At 41.7% G+C, this 13752-nt stretch overlaps 1 protein-coding gene across 2 annotated transcripts in view; it reads right to left on the reverse strand.

The window, feature by feature from the left end:
- Positions 1 to 13531, reverse strand: part of slc2a4rg (SLC2A4 regulator) — a 51388-nt gene extending 37857 nt beyond the window's left edge. Inside the window, exons 1-2 of one of the 2 annotated variants that reach the window (XM_050065713.1) lie at positions 13061 to 13531; positions 11441 to 11676 (exon numbers count right to left, since the gene is read on the reverse strand). In XM_050065713.1, coding sequence (XP_049921670.1) covers positions 11441 to 11676; positions 13061 to 13321 — 497 coding nt within the window. In that variant the 5' untranslated portion in view covers positions 13322 to 13531. The remainder of the gene's footprint in view (positions 1 to 11440; positions 11677 to 13060) is intronic. The other variant, XM_050065714.1, reaches the window with a different exon arrangement.
- Positions 13532 to 13752: the final 221 nt, after the last annotated feature.

The following is a 13752-nucleotide window of genomic DNA, read 5'->3' on the forward strand; positions in this document are numbered from 1 at the left end:
CGGACAGGAGCGAGGGTAAGCAAAAGTTGGTGAGACAAGAGACTGGAGATCAGCCTTGCCCTCTCCATAAATCACCAACAGGACACACCTGAAACATGCCCGACTCAAAGGGACCAGACCAATGCCAAAAAAAAACAAAAAAAAGAAGAAGAAAAAAAAAAACTTTCCATCTTTGGATGAAAACCAAGTGTGGGTGAAAGTACAGCCGATCAAAGACAAGTGAGAACTACCAGTTCCCATGCTCTGGAACAGCTACAAGAGTTTCTGGGGCTATTTGGGCAGTGATCGGGGCTCTGCTCCACACCTGACTGGACAGCCTCATACACTCAATGCTTTGTGCAGGGGCATGCTGGTGCTAGTAGCCACCGCCACTAAGATTAAGCGGGGATACTTTTGCCTCTCCCCTGGCCGGAAATCTCCATCTCAAGAATCTTGGCAGCAGTCAGAGGAGTCCAAGGGGTGTGTTTTTGCTCTTGTTTAAAGAGACTGCTGAAAAAACCTCTCTTAAGTTGCCTTAAAACACCTTTAAACACTATTTCACAGTCATACACACTAAAGACTTTTAATATTTTTATTAGACCAATTTTAAACCAAAGTAAATGATGCTGCCCCAATTCTTATTCAACTTAGTTTGTGATAGTAGAAATTAGAAAGTTAATTTGTTTCATTTGTGATCTCTTCTTTATTATTCTTAAAGAGGACCTTTATGCTCATTTTCAAGTTTACACTGTTTTTTTTTAAAACTAGAACATGTTTACATGCTTTAATGGTAAAAAAAACACACTTTATTTTCTCATACTGACTGTGCTGTAACACCTGTATTCACCCTCTGTCTGAGAGGGCTCTGTCAGACCAATACTTAAGTGACAAGTATAAGCTCTTTCTACCATGAAAAATCACATATACAACCTTGTAAACACAACCAGACATGTTCAGGGACAAATTTACTACATCCTGAGCTAACTATATGTGTTTCTCTGACTTTAGCATGTAGCTTTATTTAGCAGTGTAGGCTACGTAATGCAAACACTTGCAGTCTGACGCCTGAAGGAGACGCCCACGTGAAGAAATCTGGCACACTACGACATCATACTGTAGTCAGAATAGAAAGAAACAGTGGGAAACAGAGTATTCAGAACAGTCTGAAGCTTGAAGTTTTTGCTCACAGGGATTGCTTCTACATAAGTTTACCTCATTATTTGAAACTTATTCCAAGTTTAATATGAACATCCTTCATTGTGACACTATATATATATAAGACACAAAATATGGAAAAGCATAATAGGTCCCCTCGTCTAGGAAAGCAGTGCAAATAAAAAATCTCAACAGGTCTTAATTTTGACTGTTTCAACTTTTCTCCTCATTCTTTTTATGGACCGGTGGATACCACACAAAACAACAAGACTGGTGAGGCTGACCGAAAAATCAATCTTTATCTTTATAAACAAGTTTATAGCTACAGGGAGGAGACCACAGAACCCGCGCTAATGGATGAAAAAACAAACACTGTGTACATAAAGAAAGAGGCTGTCAATCTCTTCCCCCTCCCCTCTCCTCCTCTGTATTACTCCACACAGTGTGCTCACACATATCAGGCATGAGCCACGCACATAAAGAGTCACCTAGAGTATGTAATTGTGAGTGTGTGGGTTTGTGCATATAGATAATTATAGACGATGTATGTGTAAATAGTGCCGGCTGACTCAGCAGGGCACAGCCAGTATGTGGATGCATGACGCAATATCCAGGAGGTGAGAGGAGGACAGCGTTATTAGCAGGTCTGTGTTAAATGAAACCTGACTACCTCACCACGAGTACAGACTAACAGTGTGTGTGTGTGTGTGTGTGTGTGTGTATTGTGTGTATGTAGGTGAGAGAGAAATAGGATTAAAAAAAGGAAAACACACAAATCTGTGCTGTCACTTGTAGAGCTGCTTGATTGATTGTCTTGCCCTTCGTTAGAGGGCACGAGGATAAGTGATTATCCCAGCCCACACAGCTCTATTGTTAAGGACGTGCATGTCTACACATACGAGGACACACACAGAGCGTAGGGGGTTTCTCAGGGCTTATGAGGGCCCACTGGTTCTAGCAGCCTGGGTGTGGCAATGCTATTTAAAATTGTTTATTCAAGCTGGATCTTTGAAATGTATTATAGAGGGTGCTAGCTGTTTAGCGAGTGCTAAATCTATGCAGTGCTTTGGGCTTTTTATTCACACTTTGATTTACCCAATCCCTTGCAGGATCAGGCGTTTTGAAAAAGTCAATGCTCACATTTCTTAACTGTGTCAACACAAAATCAATTGAAAAAGGCAGGAGTTCAGCACCGCTCTCTTCCACAACTAAACTAAAAGACAGGGCTGTCAATAATCCTTTAATTACAAGTGAGATCACGGACATCTGACGTTCCTTAGGATGGAATCGGAAACCTCAGCGAGCACTGTATATCCCATGTTCCCTACATACTGCCATAGTAAGGTGAAAGTAGCCTTAGACCCCTTTTCCACCAAAATTAGCACGTGTATGAGGGTTTTAAAAATGTGGGAAAACCTGTTAAGAATAGGCAATAGACTAGTTTCCCACTGCCAGTAAACAAGAGCCATGTGCACTGATCTGACAGACGAGCTTGTCTTTCTGTTTTTTTCCAGGTGTTTTACGTTCAACGTCAAAACAGGCCAGAAGACACAAAGTTAGTAAACAGTAAAAAGCAGCTATTTCTCTCATTCCTAAGTTTTTAAAATTGTTCAAGAGCTGCTTGGACGACAATGGACTGTATTTTGTGGTGACTGGGCTGAAATTGGTGCATCCACCCGTGTGTTTAATTTTCATCAATGCTGGTCAAAGCCAATCAGAACCGGAGCTGACGAATCCCCATGACTACTGCATTTGTCCCCGGAGTGAATCCCGATTGTAACCATTCCCATTAAATACAAAAGCCAGATGTTAGTGGGTGTTCTGTCCAGTGGGAAAGGGGCTTTAAGGTTTCATGGGTACACGATACAGCAACAGGCAGAGAAGAAGAGATGGTGAAGGAGAGAGGCACACAGCTTGTTGCCATGTTTGAAAATTATAAACATACAAACCACATAAAACTTAACAATGGCTAAATATTCATGGGGAGAAAGCAGCCTGATTTCTCCTGCAGCGGAAGAAGACTAAAATATGTTTTCTACCAGATAAAAAGAAGGGGAAGGATATTTAACTACACGCTGAGCACTAATTAAAAAACGTAGACATTAAAATAGATGTGGCCGTTCAGCTCAGCACAGTACAAAGTGTAAGGCGTTTCTCAGACTTCTCTGTTTGCAGTCTGGACTGAATTTCACTGCTTGTCATCAGCAGACTGGGATGACTTATGATAGAGTTGCGCAAGACACTGTGTCTGTGTGTGTGTGTGTGTGTGTTTGTATGTGAGGATATTTATAAGTGCAGTGATTGAGAGCAGGAGAGAGCAAAACCCATGAAACTACAGGCTTACAGAACATTTTGAAAACAGTTACTTTGGACTTAAAGAGCCTTACTCTCAGCCATCAAGGATCTGGTTTTGGAAGACATTTGTAAATTCACTGAAGCGTTACGCAGTACATTCAGACAATTTTCCTACTGTATTGTGCCGATTAATCTGTCACAGTGAGAAGTATTGTAACAGGTGAAAAGTTAAATTTTACGCACAGTTTAAATGCATAATCACATTGACGAAATCAAAAAATGTAGCTTCGAACTTGTGAAACAGTGAAGAAATATTTCTAACAAAAATCAACCCTTGGCTTGTGGGTGTAATGTCTGCAGAGCTGCCATTTCCACGCCAGTAGAAAATTGTGAACATTCCAGTGATGAGCATGCTATCATTTTTCCTACCTTATGAATGGATGCAGTCAGTGAAAAGTTGTGAAAATTAAACACTATCGCATACTCGCTGAAGGAAAAACAAACACATGTCAGACAGACAGATTAGAACTGACGTTACTTTTTTTTTATAAGAGTATGGAATAATCTTTCCTGGCGGAGAGAGACTCGGCATTGTTCAGGGGGCTTCATCTCCTCTGGATTTCAGAAGGATTAAGCCGGTCGTCGTTCAGACAGAAGGGCAGAGGGCAAAAGGCTAAGACAAACGGAAAACGGGATGTATGGAACAGATAATACACATAAACAAAAGTAGGTCAGGTGCATTTTGTAAGGCAGAAAAAGTTGCAACATCCCAAGCAAAAACCTCTTAACCACGAACCATGCTGGAGCTCAACTTCACTACTGAGACACCAGCAAAGTAAACTCTAACTTCACTGTAATGGTCTTTTATGAGCATGCAAATAACTCCAAGACAGAGAGGGAGTGATACCAAGGGAGTGATAATAGTTATATGAATATCAAGAGACATTGTGGGAGGTTATATGCTGAAAGATGAGAAAGGCGGGCTGGTGGACAGACGGGAAAGTCACGGAGCAGCTGCCGGCTGGTATGAGAAGTGGGGCATAAGGACAGAAAGATTGATTGAAAAGAGAGGAAAGACAGTTGACTGTGGCATCTCTAAATGCTACTGAGGCAGAACAGGAGGCCTTATGTAAGTGTCTATTAGTGTGGGTGAGCAAGCGATAAAGCATTTTACTGCAGCGGTGCCAGAGCTGTGCAACAAGAGTTTCCTTCCCTCTTGATAAGTGTTTTTTTTCTCTCTCTCCGTGTCCCTAAGGCAACCCGCCTGAGGACAAATGTACAGGATACAACCTACATACACACTATTAACAACATTAGTAACATATAATTGCCGCATAATTTTTTGGAGCCGTTTCTAACCTCATCTACGTGACGTTACATTTGCAACACAGCAGACTGTTTGCAGAAAACATTCCTTCAAGCCTCCTACTTATGAAATTGATTTTGCCTCTCTTCTTCACTGCATAACAGCAGATGATTAATGTCTCATTTGCGCGTTGTACACGTACACACACAGCACATATTTCACCCATTAGCCGGAGCTTCTTCCAGAGGCCCTCATTAGTGTTAAAGAGTGATTGATTCAGAGCCAGCCGCAGAGCTGCACTCTGAAAACGCAGATTAAATAAAAACATTTTTTTGCTTTGAAACCAGATCCTCACTCCTCTGTCCACCTCTGAGTCAGGAGACAGTTAAAGCTGCAGTGTTAGATGATTAGCTGCCTGCTACAATCTTCTGTGGTTGCAAAGTGTCTATGTAGCACATAACCCAGATCCTGAGGCTGACCTAGCGGACGTGCCAGATGCCTGCTCGCGTCCTGGTCTGACCCTCCCCTATCACATGACTCCATTCATTGAGGATGACCTTTCACCTCTGGCTGTGTCAGTGCAAGAGCTTTAACCTCTTGTGGTCTGGAAGCAAGAAAAAGGAAGAGGAGGAAAAGATGATAATACTCTATCCAATTCAGCTCAAATTTTGCAACTAATGATGATGCTGACATGCTTATCACATGTTCTAGGCAAATATGTTTTATATGGAGATATAGAGGAAAACAAGCACCTGAGAAGAAGTGGACTGCTCCACTCGAGATGCCATGTCAGCAGTCTGGAAGTGGGTTAGACATCCCAGACTGGAGTGGGGGTGGGTGGCCGTTCCTCTAACTTTGACCTTCAACAACCGGCTGTAATGTCTCCTTTGGGAGAAGAGGATTGGTGGTGGGGTGATCGGATGGGGGTGGAGAGGTGGTGGACTCTGCTCCAGCCTGCCTGCCGGCCTCGCCTAAACCATCCTGGTGACTCTTAGCAAACTGACTCAAAGGCTGGGCAGTAATTATGTTAAAAACAGAGCCACCCCACCCCACCCCACCCCATCACCGACCCACCTCACTGCAGTTGGTTGCTCTGGTGTCTTGTTTATGCGGACTCAGTGTTTTCTATTCATGTTAGCTCACTGTGGTGACAGTGTACCTGACCAAGGACAGATAAGAAAGAAAAGCTTTTCAAATCAAAACAAAATGCCCCCTCCCCTCTTCATTTCGTCAGACCTCTTTTTTTTTTGTTAATTCAAGCTTGCCTTTGTTCCGTTATCAGTGCGCTCGATCCCACACTGATGAGTATTGACAGGTAGAACAAGCTCTGCTTTAGGGTGTGAGTGAAAGAGAGACTTAATCAGAGACAGAGCAAGGAAAAGAGACACACACACAGAGGCGAAATGGGCAAGAGGTTGGGAGAGCTTAAAAAGGACAGTTCTGTGCTGTTTATCACTCTAGATTGTTTCGGTGTGCGTTGCCAAACGTTGGAGATATCGGCAGTAGAGATGTCTGCCTTCTTTTGAATTTTATAGAACTAGATGGCACTTGACTTGTGTTGCTGAAAAAGCAGAAAAAAAAAAAGAAAAAAAAAGAATACATTTGAAAAACTCAACGACAATGTATTTTTCCAGAAATCACAACTCAATCACTGGGTGGCTGGGAACAGTTTCATTTAGGAACTATTTTCTTACTACATTACTACACCCACCACACAGAGGGAAGTGTGCACCTATTGATAGCTTACGTAGTACCACAGAGCTAGCTAATGCTACAGCCCAGCCGAGGAAGCCGCTATTAGTGTTCACATCTTGTGCTGTCACAGGCCTTTTGTCTGTGAGTAGATGCATGCTTCTTTCCGTGTGGTGATACAGTTACCAGATGTAGCTCGGTAGAAAGAAAATAGTTCCTATGTGAAACTGCTCACAACGCGGTCTGCGGATTGTCTTGAGTAACCAGGGCATGATTTCTGGAAAGAGACATTGCTGTTGAGTTTATTCAAATGTATTTTTTTATGCTTTGAGCACCACAAGCTGAATGCCATCTAGCTCCATTATAATCAAAAGAAGACAGATATCTCTAAAACGTATATCTCCAACACTCGGCAAGTCACACCAAAACAATCTAGATCAATGAATACTACAATAGGGAAGAGGAAAAATATGTATTTTTGATTTTTGGGTGAACTGGCCCTTTAAAAATACAGTAGTTTTGTTGTGAGTTCATATATTGGTTCCTCCTCTTTCTTCCTGCACAGATCTTTGCCCAGGCTTGTCTAAAGGATAGTGACCTACTTTGCAGAATTTGCAAACCGACAAGTCGAGGTGTGAAAGCACTGTGCTGTATGTGAGAAACAATACATAACTGATACAGTGGTGCATGTAAAACACACAGAGATGAGCAACAGCTTTATCGCTAATGTCTCATTAAACATATTTTATCCTGTAACACAATGGTGGTATTACCCAAACTGGTAGGGAGCAAAGGAGAATAAATGGTTGTGTTGACATTAGCCAAAGTAGGGCACAGTTTGCAGCAAACGCACAATGGGTCACACCCACGCACACAGATGTGCACACACATACTGGGATGTCAAACACAACCTTGCCACTGTGACCATTACTTGGAGAAAAGTAGGAGCCTTGCACTGCAGTCCAAAAGTGTGTGAGTGTGTTGCAACAATGCAACTTGGTGCAATCGCTGCTTGCACCTAATAACTGTTAGTGGGTTTGCATGGCAACTACAGTCCATTTTCAAGCTCCTCTTATAAATGTATGATGAAAACCACATGCACATACATCTGGGTAACAGGCAGAGCGGGGATGATAATGTAAGCAACCATAGTCAATTCCCAAAAATAGACTCAATGCTAAATTAGTTTAAACTAAAATGTGAATAATGGCAAAGAGAGGGGAGCCTCTTGTCACCAGCTGCAAAACAAAAGCCAATTTGAGCAGGGTAAAGACAGGGAGTTAATCTGAAAGGTCAACAAAAGAGGCCTGGCTAATATGACCACCACACAGTTATATAATGTTATGCAACCTCTTTCAGCAGCTGCGGAGTGTCAACTCAGTTTGTTATTGTGGTAGCAGTGTGCTGAGATAGCCATCAACATGCTGTAGAAAAGACATGTTTCAAGTCTAGTTAAGACCTAGATCGAGAGGTGAGAAGAGCAGCAATGCTGTCTGTGGTGGACACACACACACACGCACAACTCTGATTTAAAAGCATGTTCAGTCTTGCATGCTCCCCAGAGACACTCCTTTATGTCATACATGACCAGCGGCACGTGAAGTTCACGTGATGATGAAAGGAGTGTGGTGTTTAAACCCCACAAAACTCCTAAACGCCACGCCTACTCTCAAACAAACTCTCAGGAGTTGAAACCTGTTTTGTTGATGGACTCTGATCAGTTTCAATTTCTAAAAATGTTTATACAGAGGTTCAGAAAAAAAGTCATCATGTTACTATGCAGAGTTAACAAGGAGCTGCTCGGTTTCTAGACTTAACTGTACCACCGCAGGGCATTCTGTTAATGTGTAAGCACCCTCTGACAGGCCGACAGCAGCTTGACACAGACAGTAACCAATAGCTGTGTAAAATGACGGAAACTCTGCTCAGGCACCGCCTCCAGTCTCTCCCACTCCTTATTACTGTTACATAATCACTTATCAGTGCACTAGGCCTGTCCCTGGATGAATTTTCTGCTTCTTCTGTGCGAAACAGTCTGTGTGAGCAGGAAAGTTTGCCTAAGGACTGTCAACGAATGTCCTGAGCACAAACGTGCATGTGTCCGTGTTTGAAAATAATGTCAAACAATGGCAGCAAAAAGTCACTGCACTGCACATGAAACATCAAACAAAAAACACTCGCACACAACAAAGCTTCCTGTCTGACACATCGGGAGCACATCACACTGATACAGTCGCTAACCTGGCCTGTCAAAAGAGGGTCAACAGGGATAGTGTTGGGCTTAGAAGCAGTCGAGCAAGACATTGAAACCTGATTAGCAAAAACTTTCCTGCATGTAGTTAACTGATTACACTACACTAACATACTCTAACTACCCCACTCTTCCTGTATATTCTCCTCTCCTCAAGTGATTGGGGAATTCTGGCGCTCACCTCCAGCTCTGGCCCTCTTATGGCACATTTCGAAACTATTCTTGATGGAACACCAAACATGTGGTCAGCTGACCAGTACGCCCCCACACCATTCATGCCCAAACCACTGTACAGTTGTAGCCAGCGGCTGAATTCCACTTTTAGTCAAGACTCTGTTAAGGAACACAGGTTTGGAGTCAAGCACATAAAAATTCTAATGTCGATTATTTTTATCACCACACATTCAGTGTCAAATTAGCTTCAGGGCCCTGCTCTTCAAATGCGGCTGAACTAATTCAGGCTAACAGGCTGTTATCAGGCTACAATAATCCTGTTTATTCTCATCTGGCCAATTTTTGGTGCTTTGAAAGCAGTTTGAGGATTTATTTGTTAATCCTTGATGAAGTTATCATGAATAACACTGTGCTCTTATTTCAAAATTAAAAGAAAAATGAGCAGAGAGTTGATCTTTTGATTGGTGTGTGCACAGTAGGTGTGGTGGGAACCTTCCCAGCATGCACTGGGGCAATAGATTAATGGACATAAGTCTCATTTTTATGTGTGAACCAGCATTGTTACGTGTGTCTATTTGTCCTACACTGTGCTTCACCATCTTTCTACTGTTTATAGGCAGTTATTACATTAGATATTACGTGTGAATGTGGTAAAGTGACATTGCTGCATGATTGGTGAAGTTCTCCTCAATGGACATTCAAGCAGGGTATGAAATTAACAAAATATTTTGGGGGCAATTTTGGCCCCCACGGTCTAAAAAATGGGGGCATTTTCAAAATGTTTGGGGGCCATCAAAAAATCGTAATTATGTTCTAACAATAAGCACATGAAAAGCAAAACCAACTAAGATAGTGTCTTCACTCTTCAGTAGAAACCACTATAAATGAAATAAATAATAATACATAAAGTTATGGTTGCAAAATATCACTCAGATTTCCTATAATTCAACCAGTTTAAATATGATGATTTAACCATTAATCTACTGATAGCAGTACTAATGTTTCACCACATTACAGTTACTTTTACTGTTAAAAAGGCCAAATTACTATAAATTCCTTAGATGCAATCCTGGAAGTAAGTTCATTTAAAATTTAACATTCATTCTACCTTAATTTTTCATTAATTTGTCATTGTGTAGACACAGATCACCCAAGAAATGGTTAATTTAAACTTATGGTACAGCAAAGCCCCCTCCCCTTCTCTGTCAGATTACTCTCACGTAATCAGTGCAATCTCGTTGATTATGTCTGGAAAATGAGTTGTAGACCTGACGGTAAATTAATTTAATGAAAATAAAATTATACTTTAATGTCAGATTGTAATACTGTTAAAAATATAAATACATATAGTTGTTTCAAAAACTTGGGGGCAATTTTGGCCCCCGGAACATGGCTTTTGGGGGCATTCTTGGATAAATTGCGGGCCAAATGTCCCGTGGCCCTTGCTAATTTCTGACACTGCATTCAAGAGAATTTTAAGTAATATTATAAACCTACAATGAAACTGTTACCTTACTAAAACCTCTTAAAAAACAACTGAGCAACATTTTTCAGCAAATTGAGTTCCACACTTGATAATTTAATATGTTTTAATGGTTAAATGACAAATTTTAATGTCAGATTAAAGTGGAAATAGACATGTTTTTTTTTTAATTTAAGTATTATTAAATGTTTACTGCACAATATGATGGTCAGAGAAAAATGATATGATTGGTTATAACTGGTTTCCTATAAGCTTCGCTTGTACTACGCAATTCTGTCTGCCAACAAGTTCGATCTTCAGGGAAAATGAAGATTCAATTTACAGCACAAAGGAAGCATGTCACCCAGTGAGTAATCTGAAAAGTAAAAGCTGTCTTGTTGTCTTTGTGACAGCAGCAACAACAATACTACCACATTTTAAAATGCGATTCTGGCTCCACTGGTCTTTTATCAGTCTGAATCTTTAGGCTTTGTTCAAGTTTTATTGCTCACAGTATCTCAAACTACATTTGGGTTGGTTATCTTTGTCGGGTACAGAGCAGACCTTGATTTTGTTAATATTTCATCACATAAGTAGGTCTATGTAGGTAACTCTCCGATTTGAAAGTTGACTTCTCAATAACCTGCATGTTGTCTTCTAAAATCATAATCAACATTTTGATTTTAAATCTAAGAAAGCGAGCCATTTGTATTTGAAAATGACTTCATGTACGTGGTTCTCAGTAAAACATCTTGGTCATGATCCTGCTCACTGTCAATAAGTAAATTAAACCAGCTTCAAAAAATCAAATAAAACTGATTTGTGTCAAATCAACAACACTCTAATCTGGACAACTCGGTTATCCATGTACAAAGAACCCTGCCCTGGACTGGGATGAATAGAAACAAGAGCCATGCACACAAAATTAGGTCTGATAGTTTATGTGCCAGAATCCTATGGGGTTGATTTTATATCTGTCAAAAACACATGTTTAGATGCCAGGCCAACTCTTTACTCACATCATATGACTGTATTGCTCAGAAGTGGTGTCTCTTTTACTTTACAGCACTATTAATAAACCTAAATATGAAGATACAAGAGGGGGTCGTGTGTAACAGGTCTCTACCTGTTTCTGGGGACGGGGATGTGAGACGAGGAGAGGGGTTGTCTCTCTGTCGGTGGTACGTTCCGCCCTTGTGCTGCCCTGAAGTTGTTGGCCAGCTCTGCCTGTTTCCCTGGGTTCCTGATGTCCAAGTGCATGAAGCCGCCTGGCGACTGCCCGTTTATGCCTGGGCAGTGAGTCGGACTGGCCCTCTTCAAGATCCCAGAGGAGCCAGTGTCTTTTTGGTCCCCAAGGCCAGTCTAGAAAATGAGAAACACAAAGGTCAATCTATCATACTGAAGGCAATAATCAGCATGTCTACATCAGAAGTGTTGAATAATATGTGACAGAAAGAGCATCAACACTTTCACTAGTAAAATTAAATGGCTTTACATGACTTTCTTGCAGTTTTTAAATCATAGATTTATAATTTGATTGATCACAGAAACCCTGAAATTAATTTATTAGCATGGCGTTAACACCGGGCCACACCTACTCAAGCAATGCTGTAAATGCTTGAGCAATGAATAGAAACTGTGTGAGTGTGATTGAATGACTTGCTTTGTATTAAAAGCTGTTTTATATCCCAATTTAAATAGAAAAGTGTCTTAAATGAGAAACATCATCATGATAAAATGAGTGTTGCAACTAATGATTACTTAATATGTAATCACAAATCTCTGAGTCAGTAAAATGTTAAGAAATTCTCCTTGTCTTACAGCTAGATTTTTAAATTAACCATCATAACTATCATTTGACTAACTGACTGATCAGCTTTTGTATATCTATGTATAGGCTAAATAAATATCTTAAAATGTTCATCCCCAAAACCTTCAACCTCCTTGTTAAAATAAACAGACAGCAATTCACCAAACTTATTTGAATAAACTGCTATCTGATCCATATCACAAGCGGGTGTGGCAATTCGCCACCTGTGCACTTCTGATGCTGCGGGGTCAATTATTAACAAATGACATGATTAAATTACTGACCCTGCAAAGCACACACAGTTGCACACACGGGCCACATGATGCAATGCAAAAACAAACATGCAATTCAAGTTACAACAGCATGCAAACAAATTACTGCAAACATATCGCATGTCTCCTCCAGAAAGTGTCATTACTAGTTGGGTAGTGTTGGAGGAGCCGGGCCGAGCTGTGCAGCCAGGAAGCCCAGGCTGTAGCTCCACCCTACAGTTATGGGGAAGGGGGTTTGGCTAGGCTAGTAGTTTGAAGTCCCTGCCCCCCGTTTCTGTAAACTTTGCACACAGAATGAGCCGCCATTTAAAGCGGTTTTTGATACGACGTAATTGGCCTACTTAGGAGCGAGCGTTGACAGCAGTTGGTGAAATTTCTGTCACTTAAAAAAAAAAAAAAGTGGGCTAAGAGTTGTGAAGGCGGTGCTCAACACACAATACAACACAATATAAAGTAGTAGTCTCGTGTGTGCTTCACGGTCGCGTATTTCTAACCGTTAAAACGAAGCAGCGGCGCGTGAGAGCTGTCAAACTTAACGTTACACCGCCTAATGACATAACGTTACACGCTCCATATTAGCTGTGCTGTAACTTGGGTGTACAGTTGACTTCACCGGCTAATGGAGTCGCGTGCACACTTTTTAAAACCAATAAACGACACTTACTTTTTCCACGTCGTGCAATATTCGAGCACCCGGAGATAGTCCGTTCCCTTTAGGAGACGTTCGCTCGCCTTTAACCTCCGACACCGAGCCGGCGTCCATTACATATTTGTAGAAGACGGGCCCGTTGGAGTACACCGGCACGGGACCGTTTTTCTCCACCCGGGTGTCGCGGAGCACCGAGTGGCCTCCTCGGCAGTTAAAATCCGCACCACCGACCCTTGTCCCAACCGACGACTGCTCCAACATGTATCTGGAATCCATACTCAGGCAGGGCGAGGGGGAGACTAAAGAAAGAAAACCAGCTTTCTATAGATTTTAGTGCAAATTGCTGGAGTTAGATACATTTAACCAGGATTGTCGCGTGTCGATAGGTACTATCTGTGTCTTTAACTTCTATTCTAGCCTACATGTAAAGTTTGCCACCACCACTACCCAGGATATCCAAAGAGCCGCCCGGTCAGGAGGATAAAAAAGATTGTTTTGCCTCTTTTCTCCAAACGAATGCCACGCCCCCTCTGCCTCGCTCCCATTGGTCCGCAGCGTACATAAACATTACACTTTGGCACGCGTCCACCGCGAGGAGGCGTCTGATTGGCTGGTTTGACCGTGTCAATCACGTTTTTTTCTAATCCGAGTAATGTGGGTGGAGGAGAGGAGGGGGCGTGGCCTTCAGTTTACCGGCCGGTGTCTGT

The sequence above is a fragment of the Epinephelus moara genome, chromosome 16 (genome assembly GCF_006386435.1).
Source record: "Epinephelus moara isolate mb chromosome 16, YSFRI_EMoa_1.0, whole genome shotgun sequence".
NCBI lineage: Eukaryota > Metazoa > Chordata > Actinopteri > Perciformes > Serranidae > Epinephelus > Epinephelus moara.